Source organism: Protopterus annectens, chromosome 5.part0 (assembly GCF_019279795.1).
Source record: "Protopterus annectens isolate FY-2018-M chromosome 5.part0, PAN1.0, whole genome shotgun sequence".
In the NCBI taxonomy this organism is placed as follows: domain Eukaryota; kingdom Metazoa; phylum Chordata; order Ceratodontiformes; family Protopteridae; genus Protopterus; species Protopterus annectens.
Window position 1 is genome coordinate 1,135,035,622 of NC_056735.1, and position 22,676 is coordinate 1,135,058,297.

At 43.0% G+C, this 22,676-nt stretch overlaps 1 protein-coding gene across 1 annotated transcript in view; it reads left to right on the forward strand.

Moving 5' to 3' along the window:
* The window catches only part of LOC122801555 (E3 SUMO-protein ligase RanBP2-like), a 2,328,503-nt gene that overhangs the window by 627,138 nt on the left and 1,678,689 nt on the right, over nt 1-22,676 (forward strand). The window contains exons 4-7 of the mRNA XM_044070992.1: nt 10,456-10,637; nt 10,718-10,893; nt 10,989-11,112; nt 20,084-20,245. Coding sequence (XP_043926927.1) covers nt 10,456-10,637; nt 10,718-10,893; nt 10,989-11,112; nt 20,084-20,245 — 644 coding nt within the window. The remainder of the gene's footprint in view (nt 1-10,455; nt 10,638-10,717; nt 10,894-10,988; nt 11,113-20,083; nt 20,246-22,676) is intronic.

The window sequence follows — 22,676 nt, forward strand, 5'->3', positions numbered from 1 at the left end:
AGGTTATGGCAACAATATAACCAACCCCCATTCATGGCTAGTTATCTGATTTTACAATATTTGAGTTACTATCCTATGGTCTTTCTTATTCCTCCAACAAGGTTAATGTATCAGCTATTTTAGCTTGTCTTTCTGTGGATCTTTTTATTTGAAAGCATTCTTATGTCAAAATATTTAGAAACGAGTTTGCGTAAGAGTTCTCGAAGACCTGTTGCCTTCCTTGGGATTTGAATTTTATGTTAGAGATAAGGTTGGCAGCTGTCCAGAAGTAAGGGACACTGACATGGAAGAACGCAAGAATATATTTGAGCACTTTAATACTGTGTGACAGTCCTCTCGAGGGTAGGTTAATGCACACTTCTGTTCTGCAGGCTTGTTGCTTTCACTTACATGTCCTGAATTTTTGACATGTAAAGTTTGCAACCCTAGTTAGAGGAGCTAACACTTCATCCATTTGAACCCACTAATCTGGCTGATTTGAGGGTCTTAACATGGAAATTGTTTACTGATTTACTCTCTCCTCTGCAAGAAAGGTAACTGACTTGTGTCAACCCAGTCTCATTTTTCACAGACAGCATTTATTTGAAAATGTCTTTTTTTTAAGAACCAAGTGCTGTTTTTTGTCTAAAGTGGAATTAAAGTTTACTTCAAACCCAACTATCTTGTGTTTTTTCCTGAACCTAAAAGTAAGGGGCAAAGAAAACTTCATACTTGGGTTTCCCCAGACAACTCCATGCTCTCTTGACAATTCTTTTTTTGTGAAGGTGAAAAGGAACACTTCAAAACAGACTATTACCAAATGGTTGTCTCAGACTATTACATTTTGTAATACTCAACAATAAAACTGTTCTTTGCAGAGTTGAAGCCCATTCTACTAGGCCCTTGGCTTCTGTGTATTTTTGGAAAGGGTTGGATTATCGAAGCAGCAATTTGATTCTCTGGATACATTTACAAGACATTGCAAGCTTGATTCCTTCTCTGGGTCTAGATCAGGCTTTGCTTGGACCATTCTGCAGTGACTCCAGACCCTTCAACTTCCACATCTTAAATGTATGAAGTTAGGGCAATCTACTCATATAGCTTAGTGCAACTGCAGCAGTGATCAACTTACCATAACGGTAAAGGTTTGATTGATCACTGCTGCAGTAGCTGCTCTATCCCACCATCGTCTTTTTTGGTGGTGTTTATGCGGGGTTGTGAGTACCTCAGTTTTTGTTTCTAACATTGCCATTTCAGGGCTCAGCCTCCATGTCTCATTTGACATGAAAGCTCTGAAAGGCTTGGTGTTCAAATCTCTCTTTAGTTAGCTCAGCTAGATCTGACAGACTGGTCATGTGGAAGGTGCCCTGAAGCTTTGGAAGCTGTCCATCAGTTATATTCTTGGCAGGATATAAGCCATTCAGCTAACACTACTGCAACAGAGATCATTTTGAATGTCTATTGTTATGGAAATTTTACTTTTACAGCTGTACTTTTATATCCCTGGTCAGAGCAACCTACTGGCAAATTCCCTGAACAGAACTGTTTTAACACCACAATGAATGGATGTTAAAAAGAAACCAAAGCAGTGCAACAGTTAGGGACCTTTTCACACAGAACAAGTGCCTGCCCTTTGTGTGCAGGGAGCCATTAATGGTCTACCACAGGGATATCACATTCCAAGGATACTCAAGCTCACAGCGTAGAATATTGCATTAGGAGTCCGTTCACTCTGTCCTAATCCCATGATGCCTTAACCATTCTGAAAGAGGTTAGAAAACTAAATACTAGAAAGCCATATTTAAGCTGAATGGTAAATATTTTCTATCTTGTGTCAGTTTAGTAGTATTCCATCTCTTCTATGCAGGCTTAAACAAATCCGTGAGTAATTTTCTTACTTCCTCAAACAGGAATTCTTATTCAAGCATCAAGGGTCTTGCTTCTGCCTGCCTTCCAAGGTCCCTGCTTATTTATCACCCCCCCCCCCCATGAAACTGTTTCTGAAGAGGATTAATATACCTGAGTCTACCTGAAGAGAACTTCTCCACCCCACCTGCTTGGAATTGTGCTTGCTTGAAAAACTTACTTTGCCACCCTTTGAACCAGCATCCTTCACCCCCTATCAAACTATTCATGGAAAACAACTCTGCTATTTATAACTCATTTCAGCCAGAAGGGTTTCTAAACTTCAAGCTGTTTATGTGCAGAGAGGCATTCTTAGTCTTCCACAGGGACAGTCACCCCTTAAAATCCATCTCTACTTTGTCCAGGTAGTCTCTTGTTCTTCCCAAACTCCTAAAACACAAGGGAAAGAATATTGCATTCCTTGGATGTAATCCCATTAACATTTTTATCTCCATAGGTGCAACTTCCTAAACAGATCAGATTAACTTTGCAAAGGGTAAAAAGGCAAACTAGTTGGCAAACAAACTATTTCCAAATAGATTGTGAAGTGCATCTCTATTTACTTTCAATAAAAGCTGTGGGAGTTTTCCCAGTAATTGGAACTGCAGCATTGACTATGATGAGCATAGTGTAGTTGTCTCCACTTTCCATAGTTGTAGATATTCGAGTAGATTCGAGTTTCAGTACCCTTTTCCAACAGCTTTCCATCTCTTAACCTCTGGATGGGATTGGTTCCTTCAACCCATTCATCATCACCATATACTTTCCTTTCCTTCCGTTCCCTTTTGTCAATGCTCCTGTCTTTTATGTTTGGGATGATTGGAAAGGTTGTGTTCTTCTCAGGATCGTCAGACTCTTCACTCTAGACAAAGAGCTGAAGATGGAGCTGGCTGACAGCCCTTTTTATATCTCGACATCCAGAGGTCAGACTACAGCAGACGTCACTAGCTGAAGGATGGTGAAAGATTAGTGTATTCAGGCCGGATGTAGGCTTCTGCATGGCACAGACTCTTCAGTTAGTACTTTAACATTGATCTACTCTAACATATGTTAGTAAGTAAAGACATAACTGTATTTTAAGTCTGCCAAGGCTGAAAGCTGCTAGAAAAATGTCTGAAGATCAATAATAGACATTTAATTTGAATTATTTTGAGCAACAAGGCAGCATTTTCACATTCTACTTTAATTTTCATCAAATTCTTGGACTCTTTCAGCCTTCAAAATGCTGGTGTCTGCACATCTGAGCTTATTCTCCTTAAAACTTTGATGCCAGCATCTCATTCTTCTAACACAGCATTTACACAACACTTTTTAGTACGTATTTCATTACAATGACAAAGCAAGGCATTTTTGCTAGTACTCCCCAAAATTTCTCTGTACATCACTGATGCTACTAGTATTTAAGCTAAAGATACTGATAATTTGCTGAGTAGGTCACAAGCTTGGACTCTAGAAGTAAAACACTTTTTTAAAAAAGACTAACATGCCAGGCACTAGACTTCTAACATTTGATATCAGAATGAGGGGTATGTTGGTGTCCGTCTTAGTACAATCTCCTCCTGTGTGTCAAGTGGAGAATGCAAATACTGTGCAAGTTTGTCAGGTTTGTTTTCAGGTCTGCGACCTTTTGACTTTGAGCATGATAATCTTTAGATGTCAATAGCCCCTCTTCCGACAGACTTTGCCACAACCAAATCCATCAGACTTCTTAATCCTTTCAAGGTGATTGATCAGAAAGTAATGGTGGCCATATATAGCATAGGCTGATTAATTGTATAATAGTCTGTTTTCACAAAGATCCTTCTTTGGTCCCAATAGTGGAGTTTCCTACTGTCTGACGTGGTTCAAGCGTGCTGCCTCGAAATGGAGGGTGCAGTTAAGTTAAAAAATCAGATCTGGAGCAACGTTAAGATAGGATTGCAACTGTAGTCCATCTCAATAGATACTTTTTTGTAAGACTGGAAAGTTACTTGACTAAGATGGCCTTTTGTTGCTATGGTGATACCGTTGCGCAAGTTCAACACACACACACACACAATTATCCAACAATTTATGTAAGCCACAGTGTACTAGATCTGCTTAGCTGTTGAGTTGTAAACTTTGTAACTTTTTCACTGAGTTTGGTGCCTTGGTCATGGATGCTAAATCTTTGAGTTTCCTTGCTCTTTTGTCAGATGAGTTGAACAAAATCCGAAGCAGCAGTAAGAGGTTAACATTATTCCCACATATAAACACTGCCTGAAACAGCAGCTTGAGATAATGCATTCTGAGGATACAATATTAAGTTGGAATTTAAAAGGAGGTATATTTTGTGGTTTATTAAGTGTTATTTTTAAGTGCCATGTTTTCTGTTGATTAATTTTGATATTGCTCGTAAACTAAAATGGTAATTCCAAAAAAAGGCAAAACCATTTAGAAATATTCAGATCTGAAGTAGTTACTTAATTTGATCTGCAACCTGTGGGTAGTCAGATCCGACCTCGGATCCGAACCGGCAGCTTTCCAAGCTTCAAGATCCGAGCTCCTAGCTCCTCTCCCCTACCCATAATCCCTTACTACCAACCACATTACCTCCGATCGTTTTTTGCCGCGGCTAAAGACAGTTGCTTCCTAGTGAAGAGCTCCTGGCCTGGTGAGATTGTTCCTTTTTCTAATACTTAATACCTAGTTTAAATTGTGTGTGTGTTGTTTTAGCGTCAAACCCTATCAAACCCACTTAAAAAAAAAACAACTTTTCCCTTAGTTTAAATTTGTCTCTCCCCCTCCACCCTTAGTGTTTGGGTGTGTGTGTGTGAGAATTATGGCTGAGTCTAAGGCTATATTTTCAAAGTGTACTGAGTGTGGCCGCAAGCTCTCCCCAGCTGATGGCCACACTCAGTGTGTTTTATGTCTGGGGGCAGCACATTTGTCGGAGGCCTGCCAGTTTTGTGCGGCCTTCAACCCTCGGGCACTTAGGGACAGGAAGAACAAGCTGATCCTGGTGGGAAAACTCCCTCAGGAATCAGCTTCTTCTTCCTCTCCCAGCCGTGTCCAAGCTACTCCTGTAGCTTCGGCGCCGGTTACTCCCTTAGCTGTACCCGGGACTCAACCTCCCTTATCGTGTACTAGCTCTGTGGAGTCTGGGTCTTCTTCCCACAAGGAGAAAAAGAAACATAGGGAGAGAGGGCCATGTTTCTAAAAGGCGGGCCGAGTCTCATCCCTCGGCTCCGCCGGAAAAGATATTGAAGTCCCCTGAGAGGGTCTCCGGATCCTTGTCCTCTCGGCTCCGTTCTCCTTCCTTTTCTCCGGAGCCGGAGGAGGAGGATAGGTCTCCCTCGAGGTCTTCCAGGCGGCCTTCCCGGCCTGCTTCGACTACCTCTTTGCGGTCCACTAGAAGCATCTCCGAAGCAGACATGGATCAGATGATGTGAAGATTTTTACAGACCCAGATGCAGATGGGGATGCTCTTGCCTCCCCCCCCTTTGGGAGGGAGTGCAGCCCCCATTTTTGCCCCGATCGCTCCTTCTCCGACCCGTTATCGGGTCTCTGAGTTTTCGGATCCAGGCCCTTTCGGATCCGGGGATACGTCGGCGCCGACAGGGATAGTGTCTTCGCCGACTATACCTTCGAGCTTGTCGGATCCAAGCTCTCGGGGCCGAGGGTTGAGCATCGAATCCGAATGAGTGGTTGTGTCTTCGGCGCCGATTGGGGCGGAGCACACCATTACTTCGGATCCGATTGCTTTGGCTCCGACCCCGATCCTTTCCTCGGAGCTGAGGAGGTTGCTTTCTCAGGCTGGTGATAGTGAATCTCCCTCTGCTTTTGAGGTAGTGGAGAGGGTACTGTCGAGGTCATCCAGGTCCCCGACCGGACCTTCGGATCCGCCCATGCCCCCACTGTATCAGGGTCTGTCTTCGATCGTCCGTCCATCTGGACAGCCTGCCCAAAGCCTCCAGTTAGTTCCTAGGGAGGAACACCCGGTGGACGAGCCCTCTTCGGACAGCCCCGCCGAAGAGGTGCCTCGGAAACACCAGTGCAAAAGGAGGCACCTGGACTCACCTGAGTCCATTACCACGGATATGGATTTGGAGGATACGGAGGGTTCCCCAAGGTCACCCCCTGAGGATGTCTCATTTGGAGACATCATGGAAATGTTGCGTATAAGAGGGGGGTGGTCTGCCCAAAAGCCCTCCCTGGACGAGTCCGTATTTCTGGAAGCCTTTGAGGCAGGCCCATCTACCTCCTGGGTGTCCCCCCCAGCCGACCCCTTGGTGGACCTAATTACCACCAGGGCTTGGAAGGAGCCCGACACCGTGGAGCCTATCCCTAGCCGCCTGGATAAGGTCCTCAGCCCTCCCTCTGATAGACCTTCTTGGTCCAAAGGCGCACCCGTTGATGCTATGTTGGTGGCAGCTGCCACTAAGAAAGAACTTGCCCAAGAAAGTTCTTCGGTCCATCCGCCTGACAAGGAGTCTCGGGCTTTGGACCATATTGGGAAGCGGATGTTTGCTTCCGCAACCTTTGCCATAAGGTCGCTGAACTACATGGCACACACTATCAGGCTACAGCGTGACTTAATTAAAGAATACGCTGCAGCCCCTCCGGAGTCCATGTCTGTCCCAGACAAAAATGTTTTTGAGACTCGAATGGCCACTCTAAAATCCATATCAAATACATCTATGCGGCTTCTTTCCCATGCCACGGAAGGAGCCGCTAGAGCTAGCAGAGCGGGAGTAGTCTTGCGACGGCACTCCTGGCTCCGCCTTTGAGACTTCACGGATCCCTTTAAGGCCCTTCATGAGCGCTTACGATGGTTCGGCCTTATTTGGCTCATCGGTTCGCAACATGCTAGTCCAAAGCGAGAAGGATGGGAAGACGCTGTCGGCCATCTAAGTCTGCTTCTCTAACCCCCAAAGATCCTTCTCTAGGAATCAGAGGGGGCAAAAGAAGCTGTGGTTCCATAAATCTAAGCAATCCCGTCCTGCTGCGGACAGCTCGTCCTCTAGAGGCAGAGGGGGACAAGGTGGATGCCGGCCCAGAGGCAGAGGGGGCCCATGTAACTTCGGGTCTAGAGAACCTTTCTCGGAGGGACCCGCGCAACAGCCCTGAGGGCTTGCCCGATTGTCCCCCTCTGGAGGCAGTCGGGGGCGACTATCGGAGCACCTATCAAATTGGGAGTCCATTACAAACGATCAATTGGTGCTCCGGATAATATCCAGAGGTTACACGATACCGTTCTTGCAACCCCCCCCCCCCCAAAACCCAAACATCTCCCTGATGTTCCACCCCATCAAAGGGAGTCCGCAACTCAAGAAATTTTGGAGTTGCTAAGAAAGAGCCATCCAGCCCGTCCCCCCAGATCAGTCCGGATCGGGTTATTACTCCAGGTTCTTCTTGGTGCCAAAGAAAACGGGTGACCTCAGACCCATTCTAGACTTTTCGTCCCTGAACCTGTTCATACCCAAGGAAAAGTTCCGGATGGTCACCCTCCAATCTATTCTCCCCCTTCTGCAGGAGAACGACTGGATGTGCTCGTTGGACCTAAAAGATGCGTACTACCATATACTAATGGACAGACGATCCAGGAGGTTCCTCCGCTTCCGGCTAGGAGCCAGTCATTATCAGTTCAGGATTCTTCCATTTGGCCTAACCTTAGCCCCCAGAGTGTTTACCAAAGTCATGGCAGTGGTTGCAGCCCACCTGAGACTCCAGGGCATTCAAGTGTTCCCTTACCTGGACGACTGGCTCCTCACCGCCCCCAACAAGCATCTGCTGGTTACGGCGAGAGATTACACCCTATCTCTGTTTGGTCATTTGGGCATTTCAGTGAATCTAAAGAAATCCTGCCTGTGCCCCACTCAAGCCCTAGAATTCATAGGGGCCAGGTTGGATACTCGGATCTCCAGAGTGGTTCTGACATCGGTCAGGCTGAACAGTTTGTCTCGCCAAGTCTTGGACATTCTTCAGAGCCAAGCCCCTCCAGCAGAATTAGTCCTGAGGGCGTTAGGATCTATGTCGGCAGTGATCGGCCTTTCTCTTCATGCCCGTCTGCGAATGCGAGTGTTGCAATGGACTCTCCAGGTCCAATGGTCTCTATCAGTCCAGCCCTTGGACATGCTGATTCCTCTGAGCAGGGCATGCAGGAACTCCCTACTTTGGTGGTTACAGGCTCAGGAACTCAAAGAAGGGAGACCCTTTGTGATTCCCCCAGTCAAAGCCACGTTGACCACAGATGCTTCCTGCCTCGGGTGGGGCGGGCATTACGCAGGCAAGTCCGTCCAAGGCACGTGGACTTCTCTAGAGACTGCATTGCATATCAACGTCCTAGAGATGAGGGCAGTGCTGTTGGCGTTGCAAGCTCTCCATCACCTTATACGTCTGGGGACTATTGCAATCCAGATGGACAACGTGTCCGTTGTCTGGTACATAAACAGGGAGGGAACAGGTCTTACCCCCCTGTGTCGAGAAGCCATGAGAGTGTGGGAATGGGCTATTTCCACCAACTGCTTTCGGATAGCAACGCACATTCCGGGGCGGGCCAACATATTAGTGGACAACTTAAGTCGGGTATTTCTCAGCCCCTACGAGTGGTCTCTGAATCCCTCTGTCGCAAAGCAGATATTCCTCAAATGGGGTCAACCTCGCTGCGACCTTTTTGCCTCGCCCCTAAACTCAAAATGCAGCGATTACTTCGCGATATTTCCCCCCAGAGGGGAATCCCCCAGGAACGCTCTGGTTCATGCTTGGCCGCCCGGTCTCCTTTATGTGTATCCTCCTCTTCCTCTGACGAAATTCATCCAGAAAGCCTGTCGGTTGGGGAGCAGAGTGATTCTCATTGCCCCATTCTGGCCTCGACAAGTCTGGTTCCCCTTTCTGCAGTCTCACAGTGTGGCCCCCCCATGGATTCTGGATCCCAGACCAGACCTAATCTCGCATCCGACGAGATGCCACACTCCGAACTTGGTCAACCTCAGGCTCTCGGCCTGGTTGATCCAGTTCCATTAATGGCTAGGTCTCCCGGTATCTCGTCCCCGGTTAAGGCCATTCTGGTGGCAGCTCATAAGCCATCCACCAGAAAGCTCTACAACAGTAAATGGAAACGTTTTTCCATCTGGGCGAAGGATAAGGAATTGGATCCCATTACGGTTCCTATTCCCACTATCCTGGACTTCCTATCCCTCCTTTTTAAGCAGGGAGCTAGTGCGTCCACCATTAAAGTCCAACTTGCAGCCATCTCTCATCATGTGGGGGATGGCGTAAATTCTTTGGCGTCAGCAAAGATATGCAAAGCCTTCCTAAAAGGCGTGTTTCTCTTGAAGCCTCCCATTAAGCCGGCTATGCCTCCATGGGATCTTACCTTGGTCTTACAAGCACTAACAGGACCACCTTTCGAACCGGCGGCCTCAGTGCCTTTAAAATTCTTATCTTGGAAAACGGCCTTCTTGGTTGCTATTACCTCGGCCAAGCGGGTATCAGAGTTGCAAGCTTTGTGCATTAAGTATCCATACCTTATTTTTCACAAAGATAGGGTGGCCCTCAGGACTAATCCTTCTGTTCTACCTAAGGTAGCCACAGAGACTAACATTAATCAATCTATTAACCTCCCTGTTTTCTTTCCTAGTTTCCAAAACAAAGGTGAATACATATTGCACAAATTGGATGTGCACAGACAACTACGTTTTTACTTGCATAGGACTAAAGATTTCCGCAAGTCAGACCAGTTGTTTCTTATGCTAAATCAGCCATGGGCAAACCAATTTCTAAGGTGACAGTAGCAAATTCGATCTCTCAGTGTATCAGACAAGCATACATTTCAGCTGGGAAGCCAGCTCCGGTTGTCGTTCGGGCACATTCTACTAGATCTGTGGCTACCTCAACAGCGTTTTGGTCTAGAGTTTCAGTAGATGATATCTGTTCAGCAGCTACTTGGTCTTCTTCCCATACGTTCATTTCTCATTACAAGCTGGACATGATCTCCAGAAGTAGGGCTTCCTTTGGCTCCATGGTGCTTAGGAATATCCTTCCGTAGGGACCACCCAGGGCCTTTAGGTAAGCTGGGGACTCTGTCCCACAGGTTTCAGATCAAATGAAGTAACTACTTCAGATAAAGAAGTTATATGTACTCACCGTAACGTTCCATCTGAGTAGATACTTCATTTGTCTGCAACCGACCCCCCCTGCCATCCCCCGAACCTTGGAAAGATATTGTCCTTTGGAGAATTTCCTCTCTGTCTTTAGCTTATAGGGCAAAATAACCGATCTGAGGTAATGTGGTTGGTAGTAAGGGATTATGGGTAGGGGGAGGAGCTAGGATCTTGAAGCTTGGAAAGCTGCCGGTTCGGATCCGAGGTCAGATCCGACTACCCACAGGTTGCAGACAAATGAAGTATCTACTCAGATGGAACGTTATGGTGAGTACATAACTTCTTTTTTATCTTTGCTAGTGTAGCCAATTCTTGTAAAGGCAACAGGATACAAGTAGCCTATTTTTATTTTCCTTTTGGGAGGGGAGTAAAAAGCACCCATGGTTGTGTATTTCTTTATCTTTATTGTATGTTGTCATTCTATAAAAGGGCGTTTGCTTTGCTTTAGGTGCTGTGAGGTTGCATAATGGAAGTTTGCAGCACTTGACGTGGCTTGGTTTGCAGTGGTATTTCATGTCAAAATCTCCTGTTGTCAGAAACTGGTTAAAGCTGCTATTTCCCAGACTACCCCAGGAAACCGCAAGACTTTCTACAGATGCTCCAGAATCTATTTGCATCTTGGATTTGGAGGTACATTTCCCCCTTTATTGAAATTAAACATAAATGCTATCCAATACTTTACCTAATGCAGTTTGGTTCTGTTTGTTTAGGTTTTTCTTCTTGGAGTAATATTTACTAGCTACTCACAGTTGCAAGATAAACGCAATATTCATTACAGTTCGCACCAACCTCGGTGCTTGCCACTTTCAGTCAGCAAACTACTCTGTACTGAAAAACAACAGTCCTGGTGGGATGCAGTTTATAATCTTATTCACAAGAAAGCTCAGTAAGTTTGTTTTAAATGGAACACTGAAATGCTTGTTACTGGTAAACTTGCTTTTTTTTTTTTAATTTGAATACTTTTTTTCCTTTTTCTCCAAGAGCCGGAACATCTGCAAAGTTAAGACTAGTAGTGCAACATGGCCTTGGTACTCTCAGAGCTTTAGAAAAACATGGACTGCAACCAGCCCTTATAATGCACTGGGCAAGAACCCTTATCAAAACCGTAAGTGTAACACAGTAATTTTGCTATAACACATTATTTTTTAATATCAGCAAATCAGAATCTGTTTGTTTTAGCAACTTTAAGGTTGTGTGATAAGGTTATTAATTTTGATAATGTTTCACATAAGGGAATTGACAAAAAAGATAATTCGTTGTGTAGCACACTGGGTTCAATATGGTCTAATCAATTACTTTCAAAATGTTCAGGCTTTAGACAACAGGTTGTAGTCTGCTTGACACAGAAAACTTGCCCAGGCTGGAACAACAACTTTCCCCATATCCACAATCCCTCTCACTCCTCTTCATGTCTGTTATATGGCTTTCAAGCTGTGAGCAAAAATGATCTTAGGCATTTTTGTCGTCATCATAAAGAAAATTGGGCATGTCTATATTTTATGTGGTTATTTTGCAGCCCTCTTGGGTGGGCTGCTTCTTTAGATACCTTACATCATTTGGCCAAAGTCAGCATCTCTGGTTTTAAATCCAAGAGTCTTGAATTGGAAATTCAATCTGTAACTGGAGCCCCTTAGAAGAAGAAAAGAGGAGAATGGATTCCACTCTGGTGGAATCTGACTCCAGTGCTGTTGAACAGGCATATATGAGCAGGTTCCCGTCAGCTGAGATTCTGGGCTCTGACACTGAGGATACTTTTTTCTCCATCTCCGGCAGGAAGGACTTTTCCTTTAGAGATACTTTTATACATTCCAGTGGGAATCCAAGGAGTACTCTGAAGCCCAGGAAGAAGTATTGGGCTTTCACAGGTTACTGAATGTAGAACACTAGCCATTCCTCCAGTGCTGTACATTCTGGAGAATGTGTTTCTTGATGCATCATTGGAGCTTGACTCCCTTCTCCGTGCACTCAGGAAACCTGCCCAGTATTACAGGGTCAAGGATTTCCACAAGGGCTTTTGACCAGAGTAGTTTGTACTCCCCATACTATGTATTTATTTCTTAAAAAAAAAAAAAATTTAAATTAAAAAAAAAATTTTTGAGAAAGTTGTTTAGACTCCCACTGAGCCATCCACATCTCAGTGGTCCTGTACCAAAATCCATTAGCTGATTAAATGTGATGTCCTGAATCCTAGCAAGGGAGCAGTTTTGGCTACTCCCAGGAACCATATTCCAGCTGACAAGGAGAGCAAAGTAGAGCAGAACACTTAATAGGTTTAGGGGAAAGGTATTGCAGCTGCTAACCTTGTCTTCAGGGCTTTAAACTGTAGTCCCACATACTTAGCAGATGAGGACCAGGGTAGTGGGGATTTATGATAAAGATCTGAAGCAAGAGTTGCTGGATTTGCATTATCTCCTAGCAGATTACCAAGCGCTCAAAGAAATATAGTTGGTTCTGGGTTCTGGTATTGAGTGCTTGGTTGACTACTTCATCCCTTACAGAGAATTTGATTATGTAGATCATAAAATGCCTTTTAAATAAGTATCTACTGTTTGTATCCCCTGCTGAAGAGGTGTACAGAGCTGGAGGAAGAGGGGTAAGACTATTCAGGCAGATTTTTCTGACATGCAAGCTTAAGAGTTTCCAAGGTGACACCTGTGCTAATGACAGACAATAGCCCATCCGGTCTGGCAAAGGGGGGGGGGGGTACAAAAAGAGGTAAACAAAACATAAAGAAAAGCCTAGGGGGCAGTTAGAGATCCCGAGGATCTGCCTTTGCTCAGCCTTGCAGCCCATCTCTCAACACCTCCCTTAATACCACCTTAGTTTGTCTCTTACTTTCCTGTCCTTGCGTGTTTGACACTTGCCTGCCTTTATAGACTGTTGTAAATAAGTCAAGGCAAGAAGGTGCTAAGCATTATTGGAAAAAAAGGACATCTCTAAGAAATGAAGACTGTACCTTGTCCAGTTCCCAGATCAGATTCTGTTCATCCTTCAGGTTCTACAAGGTATGCTAGATGGGCTATAGAAGGTCCTGTCGGGAGGAAGGCTCCGACTTTTACACCATACTGTTCAGGTACCAAGGAAGAAGGGGCCTTGAAGTCCTATTCTAGATTTTTTCTGTCAAAGCCAATTCATAAGCATATCCATATCAAAATCCTTACTCTGCAATGGCTCATACAACTCATTCCTCAAGGATCGTTCATGTTTTTTCAAACCTGTATTAAATTATCACTTAGGACATAGACGTACATTAACAGAAAAGCAGTAATGCCATAGTAATTTTTTTCATGCGTTATACATAGTGTTTTTTTCTTTAGCAACCTCAACATTACATATTGTACAATTCCTGCCTTTTCTTAAACATCACTTCTGAACATTATTCTGCATGTATTCCCACATTGTCCATTTATTTCTACGTAAAGATCCTAAATGCCTTTTAAATGTATTTACTGTTTGTATTCCCTGCTCAAGAAGTGTCTAGAGTTCCAGTTCTTTTATTTCTTTAACAATGTTCAGTACTTCAATTTGATTTCCATTTTCTAGTAATTGCTTTGTTGGCAGAAGGATCATTCATGTTGATAGTGGACTTAAGACTGTTATATCTACATCCCTATAAGCAAAAGTTGCAAATCTCCTAAAGTTCACAGAAGGGAGAGAGTTTTAACAGTTCACTTGCTTGTTCGTTATGCTCAGAATATTTATAAAATACCAGACTTCAGGGACAGGCTTTTGCAAGGCAGAGGGTATTCGGATTTATCCCTTCTTAGATTACCTTTACTATACTGTAAAAGAGTTCTAGCAGGGTGCTTTGAATACCCTGAATGTTAAGTTCTTTGTCATAGGTTTGATGACCCACAGAGAGATACCTCATTCCCTCTGAATTATCTTATTGGCGGTATCTTTAGACAAAGATACTGAAATATTGTCTCCATTCAGAAGGAAAAGATAACAACCAGGCAACATCTAAAACTTCTAAGGAAAGTGTCAGCATGCATCTTGTTGGTGCTCATGGCTCACCTACACATGAAATAGCAGTGGTACTTAAACAGGTGGAATCGCACCTCCAGCAGTTGGAAGACTTTCACTGCTAGTGTGTAAAGAAGAAAAGCTCATGGTGGTAACAGCACATGTTATGAACAAGGGGGGGATACCCTTTCGCCTCCCAGAATCAGTGTGTCTAACAGATTACTCTAAGATAGCATGGGGGACTTGTAATGGGGGTCCTTGAGGTCTGAGGATCATGATGAGTTGAGAGTGAAAGCACATGAACATCAAGAAATGATAGCACTCCTACTGCCATGCAAGGATGGGGTCTACTTCCAAGTGTAGACACAACACCATTGTGATGTGGTACATAAGTAAGAGAGGGACTCTTATTTACTGACTAGCCATGCAAGCTTGGGCAATTTCGGAATACTGAAGTTATTTTTTCAAAATAGAATGCATTAGCAGGCTGACTGAGCAGATCCCCTCAAGTCCATGCTATACAGAGAGACTTGACCAGCAGATAAGGTGTGACAGAAATAGACTGCTGTTCCTCTGATCCTAAGAGGCATCCCAAACAGATTGCTCAAGGCTAGCAATTTCAGGTTACTGGGAAACTGATGCCTTCCCTCCTGAATTGGACAAGGCCTGTTTTGCTATGCTTGTCTTCCTGTGCCCTAGATCCCTAGAATGCTGACAAGAGAAGCCAAATATTATTTCTTATAGCTACGTTTTGGTCAAAATGACATTCGTTTATTCACACATACAACTTGATGAGAAGAAAACTGGATTTGATGTTTAAGTGGAGCTTCTAATGCAGAACAGAGTTCCTATTATACCCCAACTTGGCCATTCTGAGGAGGACAAGCTGGATGATCTCAATCTAATGTCAGGAAGACACTGATTTTCAGAGGATATGTGGGTAAAATGTCTCAGCCAGGCAATATTCAAGGTTTCTAAGGCATATGTTAGTATGCAAAAATCATACGTAGCAAAATGAAATAGCTTCTCTCATTGGTGTCAATTAGAGGATCTTGACCCTAGAATGACTAAGGTTGCATTTTTCCTAGAATACCAGCCAGACCTCTATAAATCTACTTTAACATGCATATCTAATAAATTACATGCTTATATTTCAGCCTGCCACCTTTGGAGTCCTGTTAACACTCCAGGCCTTCAGTTAAATGTTCCAAAGGTGAGGTATCCGTATTAAGCTACTCAGAGACCTATTGCTTTGCCCTGTGCTAGGAAAGTTGATTTTACTTTCTCCCTTTGAACCAGCACAGTATGCCTTCCTTCCCATCTCTTTTCATGGTGAGGTAACCTCTGCCAAACATGTTTCAGAATTGGTAGTTCCTAATATGCAGAGAGCCCCTTCCAGTGTTTGATCAAGGTAGAGTTGTATTCTGAAGTAGCACTTCCTTCATATGTTTATAGTTTAGGCTAATGACCACAGGGGGCCTTTAAGTGTAGCCATGCATCCCAAATCTCTGACAAGTTCTGATACCCTTGATATAAGTGTAAGCAGGGGGTTGGGAGGTGAAACATTTACAGTCAGAGGCCTGGGAGATGAACCATTTACAGGTTGCCTGTGTCCATTAAAGACCGGTGCCAAACCCAGGATGAATTTCATATTCCCCATCTGATTGTCCAAGTTGCACGTGAATTGGACTGAGGGGGATTTCTGCTTCACATGGATGAAGGGAGCCTGTTCCATCCACCGGGGTAGTCTCTTGGATACATACCTGTCTCTCTAGCAAGTCCTGTTTGTCACAGGCAAGGTTTAAGTCTTTAGAATGGGTCATTCTAGTGCTGTTTTGTGTATATGCAGGAGGTCCATCAGAGTGGGGTCTGACAATGCCCTGTATGCCATGCATAGATCTCCCCTCAAAAACCTGTAGGAGACAGAATACAAGGATAGGGCTTTGAGACTGTCTGCATAGGACATTTTACTTGTGCTCTTTATTCTTTTAATGAAGAACCTCTATTGCACGTTCCAATTGTTGGATGTGTGGTTGGGTACATATCAAAGAGGGCATTGTAGTCTGATATGTTTGTGACTTCCTTGGACTTGGATGCCATACCTATGTTTATAAGTTGCGCAACATATCATTTCTTCAGTGCTGTAGACACGTCATGGTCAAAGGCTGTGTGGTCCCTAAGTCCCTGACTACTGGGTCATCTCTAAGGGGTGTGTTGTCAACCATGATAGTTACCAGGGGTGGATTACTTCCCAAAGGGTACTGTTATGGAAGTCTTGGCATTTAGTTTGTCCATGGCTCTGACACCAGTTGTTTCTGTCAGCCCTTCCTGGAGAACATTTCTATCAGTGTAGAATTCAATGACTGCTCCTAATTAGCAATAATCTGGAAATTTAGTCAGCCAGAGATCACTGACATTGGCTTTGACTTCAGAGAAGTAAATGCCAAAAAGTAGCGGCCCAAGGACTGATCCCTGAGGGACTCCACTTACGACTGGCCTCTTAGAGGTGGACTCCCCAGTTCTGACTTACTGGGTTCTGTCTGGTGAGGTGCTCTGCAAGGAGTTTGTCGATTTGCCAAATTGGGTTTTAGTTTAGTGAGGTGCTTGTATATTGTGTTGGTAGGAACTGATCTGACTGACTGGAGGGTATGAGTTTGGGTTGCTGATTGGTTGTGGGAGAGTGCAAGGCTGGCTGTTGCTAGTTAGGTTAAGGTTGGAAGAAGTGAAGTAGTTAAATTGGGTAGCTATCTCTATATCATCTCCTCTGATTTTGGGGGAAGATGTAGTGGGTTTGTCTGGTTGTAATACTTGGTTGACAGATGCACAGAATTTTTGGGGCTAGTGGTATGTTTTACTAGTAGCTTTGTGTAGTGATTTTTCTTATCTTGCCATATCTGTTTTTTTTTATGCTTTATTACATAGTTTGAGGCAGATTTGCCCGTTGTGATCAGTCTTAATTCTGATACCATGTATCCCAAGCTTTATCCCCAAGTTTGAGAAGGGTTCTTGTGTTATTAGAGAGCTATGGGGCTGGGTTGGTTTTTATTTGAATTGTCCGTAAGGGGACCTTTTGATTTATTATGTTTAAAAAGGTGGAATTGAAGTACTCCATTGCCTTGTCTAGTGTGAGAGTTGCTAGGGGAGCCTAATTGCAATACCTTAGTGCATTAATGAAATGCTCAGGTATGACATTTTTTAAACTAAGGTTGTTTTAGTGGTTTTGAGATGCTGTCTTAATATGAATATGGGTAAATGGTCACTAAGGCCAGTTGGTACTGTACTGTAATATTGGACAGTAGATGTGTTTGTAAGGATTCAGTCTAGTATGGTTTCCTTGTTAGTATTTTTGTCATTGTGGGTGTTTGGATAACTTAAGTACAGGAATACAGGTTGATGTAATTAGAGCGGATAGTTGTGTTTATGGATTTCCAATCAATGTTAGTTCCCTAGGAGGAATGTCTCCTGTGGGAGGTTTGCAGATGTCCAGTTTAGTATAGACTCGAGTAGGTATGTTGTTACCTGGGAGTATGTAAATACCCACTAAGTTTTGTTGCTTCTGTTGATTGATTTGAAGTTTGATGAATAGAGTTTGTGCATTGTTAAATGTTGGGATGTCTTTATGTATAGGGTCAACCTTGAGGACAGTTTTGTATAGTATGGCGATGCCTCCACCTTTTTTGATAGTTCTATCTGCCTTGATTATGTTATAACCTGGGGGAAGTATTTCACTGTCCTTAGTGTAGAGTTTGAGCCAGGTCTCTGAAATGAGTGGAATGTTTGGGTTGTAAGCGAGGTCTCTGAAATGAATGGAATGTTTGGGTTGTAAGCGGAGTGTGTGGCATGTAGTTTTGTTAACGATACTTCTAGTGCTCATAATATATAAGTAGGTCACAGGGCTTTTTACAGTTAATTGCATGTTGAATGTTTGGACTAGTGAGGTTGGTAGTATCAGTTGTGGCGCCTGGGTTGGGGTGTATATCACCACAAATTTGGAGCTGTGTTTGCAGGAATAGACATAGATTGAATTTTAGTAGAAGTTTACTCTGCTGGATTTGGTGGAAGGTATGGTGGAATTAATATATTTGACTTTGTATAGCTCAGTGTTAGAGGAGTTCAGTAAGTGAGGTTGTATGCAGGAGAAGGCAGTGTTACTAGAGGTAAAAAATGTGCTGCATGTTGAGTCGCTGACATTTGTTTGTCTAGACTGTGACCCTGAACAACTGCTTTAACCAGGCAGTGTTCTGGGTTTAATTTTAATGTTTACTTTCTTGGGTTGGTCTAAAGACCTTCAGTCATGTCCCCTGCCAAATAGGCAGTTAAAACATTAGTAGTTCAGACAGACACACTAGCCAAGTGGGTTAGGTTACAGAGGGTAGTGGTTACACAAGTAAAACATTTACTGCAATTCTTATGTTTTACAAAATGATAATATGCAAGCAGTACATGTAAAGGTTCCTTTCTGGAGTTGTAATAGTCAACTCATGCATAATGTGCAACTTGTGTACAGAATAAGATTAGTTTAAACAAGCACTTGTGGGTTTATGTAGTTGAGGACCAAAAAAAGAAGTTACTCGTACTGTTCTGGAAAAATGACTATCTCATGTTACTACATTTTTACTTGCTGACCTGATATTGGTCCTAATTTCTGGGGTCACAGGTAGAATGCTAGTGTAAATTTGTGGTGATGTTTTACTGTACCTTCCTTCATTTTCTTGTGTTCTCGAAGCTTAACTTCATAGGCACTGCATTTATGGGGTAGGGGAGCATGCCATCCTGGAAAAATTTTATGTAATGTTAAGACTATACTTGCCCCTTTATTTGCTTAGTAAAATGTGTTGTCTAAAACTACAATACGTTAATCTCATAATTGTAGCTAGGCCAACATTCTTAGAACAGTTAAGTGGTAGCTATAGTAAAACGTTATTTTTCCTATAGTTATGTGTGCTTTATAATGCTTTCACTTTATTGATAAAATAGTTGGGAGTATTTTGTTTTTTGCTGTGCTACTTCATCTTGCTGCACTTTGTGTTGGTAGGAACTACATACATCACCAGGTCTACCAGTCTACCTAAAACACCTCAGACTTTATGGGATTTGGGCTTGGAGTCAGTGCGGAACCTTCTTGGGGTTGTTCTCAATCTTCCATCTACTTTTTTTTTTTTTTAAACTTCTGACATAGCTTGTTCCCCTTTCCCTTTATAGTGTCATGGCTGCGTCCAAAGGCAGGCTTGCAGTGAGGCAATGTGGCATTATTGACTCAACACAGCAGCTCAGACATACCACCCTGGCCCCTCTTTTAATCTTGCTTGATAACCGCACTGTCCTTAGTCTCCACTTGGGATCATTACAGGAGGCAACCATATAACTACTGTCCGTCCTGCCCAGGATAGAAATGTGCATCTCTTCTTACCACTCCAGTCAGTCGCTTGAGCTACTAATTGAATCTAGGTTGCCTAGGCCATAGTTGGGGCTTAATTTCTTTATGCCACAAGAGCACCTTGGGCTTGCACATTGAGTGTTTTAATCTCTGTATGCAAGCAGTGACATAAATGCTGAATGTTTGAGATCGATTAAAGATCCTGAGAATATATGACCGGAGATGGACCACAGGAGATGAGTTCCGTTACTATGGCCACAGAAGTGTGAAGGCAGTGGGTGGGGGAACCTTGTTTGCATTGTATTGGTGTATACACCATATTCCAAGGTATGTAGAATTCAGAGTTTGTATACGCAAATGTCTGGGTGTGAGCATTGCAGCCACCCACATCAAGGATGCAGGGTGGAACAAAACCTCCAGGCAAATGCTTTATTGTTATTTAAAGTAAATTTAAGGTATGGCAGTTTCTTCACATTTAACAGGACTTGAAGCGTCGCATCTCTTACTTTTGTCAAGGAGCAGACTGGACAATTAATTGTTATATAATGTGTTTGATGTTTTGAGCTGTGATATTTCCAACTGCAGCTAGTACATATTTTCGATTGTCTATCCATTTATTGACATCTTTAATGTGCAGTAAAGAGGATTAGTTTGTGCGAATTGTTTCATTCTTGAAGGCTTTTTTTTTTATTAAAAGTTGCATATAAATGGTGCTCAATGTTTTTGTTTGCAGGGAAACAGCCTGAATTCGTTTTATGATCAAAAAGAGTACATAGGACGAAGTGTGTATTACTGGAAGAAAGCTTTACCTATGTTGGAGAGCATTAGAAACAAAAGAAGTATACCAGAACCTGTTGATCCATTGTTTAAGCACTTTCACAGCAGGGATATTCAGGTAAATGTTTTTGAATTGCAGCTGCCTTTTAAAAAATCCATTTAATTTCTGTCAAGCTTGTGTTTGAGGATCATAGCTAGTATATTTGGATCAAATGGCAGCATTAAGTGATTTATCTGTGATAAGTGTAAGTAGTGTTGCAGGACTTTCTTATATTCAGTAATGCTCAGAAAACTTCCTGAGTGCTGCCACCAGCATTTAGCTTGTAGATAGGGTGGGTTGGAAAAGCCCCCTCCCTCCCCCGGTACTCTATGGATGGTTTGGCTTTTTCACTCTGGGCTTTGTGGGAATAATGGTTTGGCTTACAGTTGAGTTGTAACAAAGGACAAGAATTCTATCAAATATGAACCCAGCAAAAACACTTGAGTGATCAGAAGAATAGTTTGAACCAGAGGAAAGACCAGCTATAAAAGCTTTACATGGCTGTATTTTGTATAATGAAGGAAGATTAATAGGAAAAGCACAAACTACAAAAAGTGTGAAAAATACAAGTACAGTATAACTGAAGTTGTAACACTGAAGGTGAGATCATAATGGAGGTGCAACAAATCACCTCATCTCATACACTGCTCACTCGACATACTTTTCATCCAACTTCTGCTATTGTAAATATAGGTAATGATAAAACTATGTAAGTTTTCCTGCTTTGACTGCATATTATAACTATGTAATTTTCTTTTTTTTGAATTTTTGTATATTTAATGTATATCTATTTGAATTTATACATGTTTAATGTCATTGTATTTTAATTGGAGTTTTTCTCCTTGGGTCTCCACTAAAAACGGGCCTTTGGTTCAGCTGGACCTACCTGATTAATAAATGAGAAATAAACTAGACTGTGACACCAAAAGGTACATGGTTCCAGGATACTAGTAAAATTAAAAAGACATCAAAGTGAAGTGCAAAGCAACATGCAAGAACACATGATGCTAGTTATGCAGTGCATTGATAGTATGCTCCCTCCGCCCAAGTTTTATTAATTTTCCAGTAAAGCAGATTGCATGCATCATGTAATTAAAAATAAAATGTCCAGTAATAAGTGCAACCATGTTCAGTTTTGTCTGCCATCTGTGTTCTAGGTTACAAATCTAATGGCGATTATTACTAACAAAAATCATAATTTGACATGTTTGTGACATTACAGGGATAAAGACCTGTCTAATGCAGATGACAGTATTCAGGTAATGGCTTGGATATTTAATGTAGCTGACAGGGAAGGTTCAGCATGGTCACCATGGTGCGGAAGAGGTGGTTCTCAAATGGTGTTCATTGTCCATGCCAGGGCACAGGTGTTGCCTGTAGCAGAGAAGTCTGTACAGGGAAAGTATGGGTTGTGGTTGCCAAAGATGATAGTAGTCCTTGCTGCAACATGCAGAAAGGAATGCACCTGCACTGGGTGTAATCCCTGCAGTGACCGATGCAGGTGCCTTTGTATTGTAACCAGCAAGGGGGTAAGTTTGCAACCAGGATGTCAGCAAAATTGCAACCCCCCGCCCCCACGTCACCCACGGCTGCCTGTATGATAACCTCCATACAATTTTGGACATGTTTGAGGGGGAGTGAATGGGCTGTGCCTGGTCAGGGGTTGGTTTAATGGGTTAGTAGTCCTGGTAGAAGATGAAAACATGAAAGGAAGTCTTGCAGTGCTCGAAGATTACCCCCCCCCCCCATTGCTGTCATGGGGTTAAAAAGCAAATTTAGGACAAGTGAACGAGTTTGCACAAGACTGGCTGGAAAAAAATGAAAATGTGAATGTTGGACAAGAATCAAGAATAGGGCCAGTTACTGAACAATGTTCTGTTGACATTAAGTGGTTCATGAGATTCGTTTGAATGTCAAGGACATAATGAGAAGTATGGATGAAGTGATATTTGGATTTTGGCTTGCATTTGATTTGTTGAAAGGATAGATGCTACAACTGATTAGTTGAAATTGATGTAATTGTGTTTTGTATGACTAACAGCTCACTGTGAAGCAGCAGATAATTGGAAATAAAATCAACATGAAAAATGTTCGTGGTGTAGTAAATATGGGTAGAAAAACTTTGCTGCAGTGGGAGGTTAAGGCTAAAAGAAAATTGAGACCAGTTACAGTATCGGAAGGAGAAGGGAGTAGACTTGATATGTTTTTGTGAAAGCCACCTTATGCTAATGACAAAGCCACCTCATGTTTATCAAGTCCACATGCCATCTTTGTCCAGTATGTCACAGTGATGACAGTCAACTTGTGCTCACTCGCTTGCTTGAAAGGCTGTTGGGTCATATGTATGCTATAGCAGTCATGCTCCTATTTCCCATTTGCATGGGTGCTGTAAATTTAGCCACCTCTGTTGTTGGGAGCCCAAATGCTTTGGAGAAGCTTTTCATGGTGGTTATCTTTGCTGGTGGTGTGGGTGAGATGTGGGCTTCCATGGTAATTGGGTTGTTTTTGG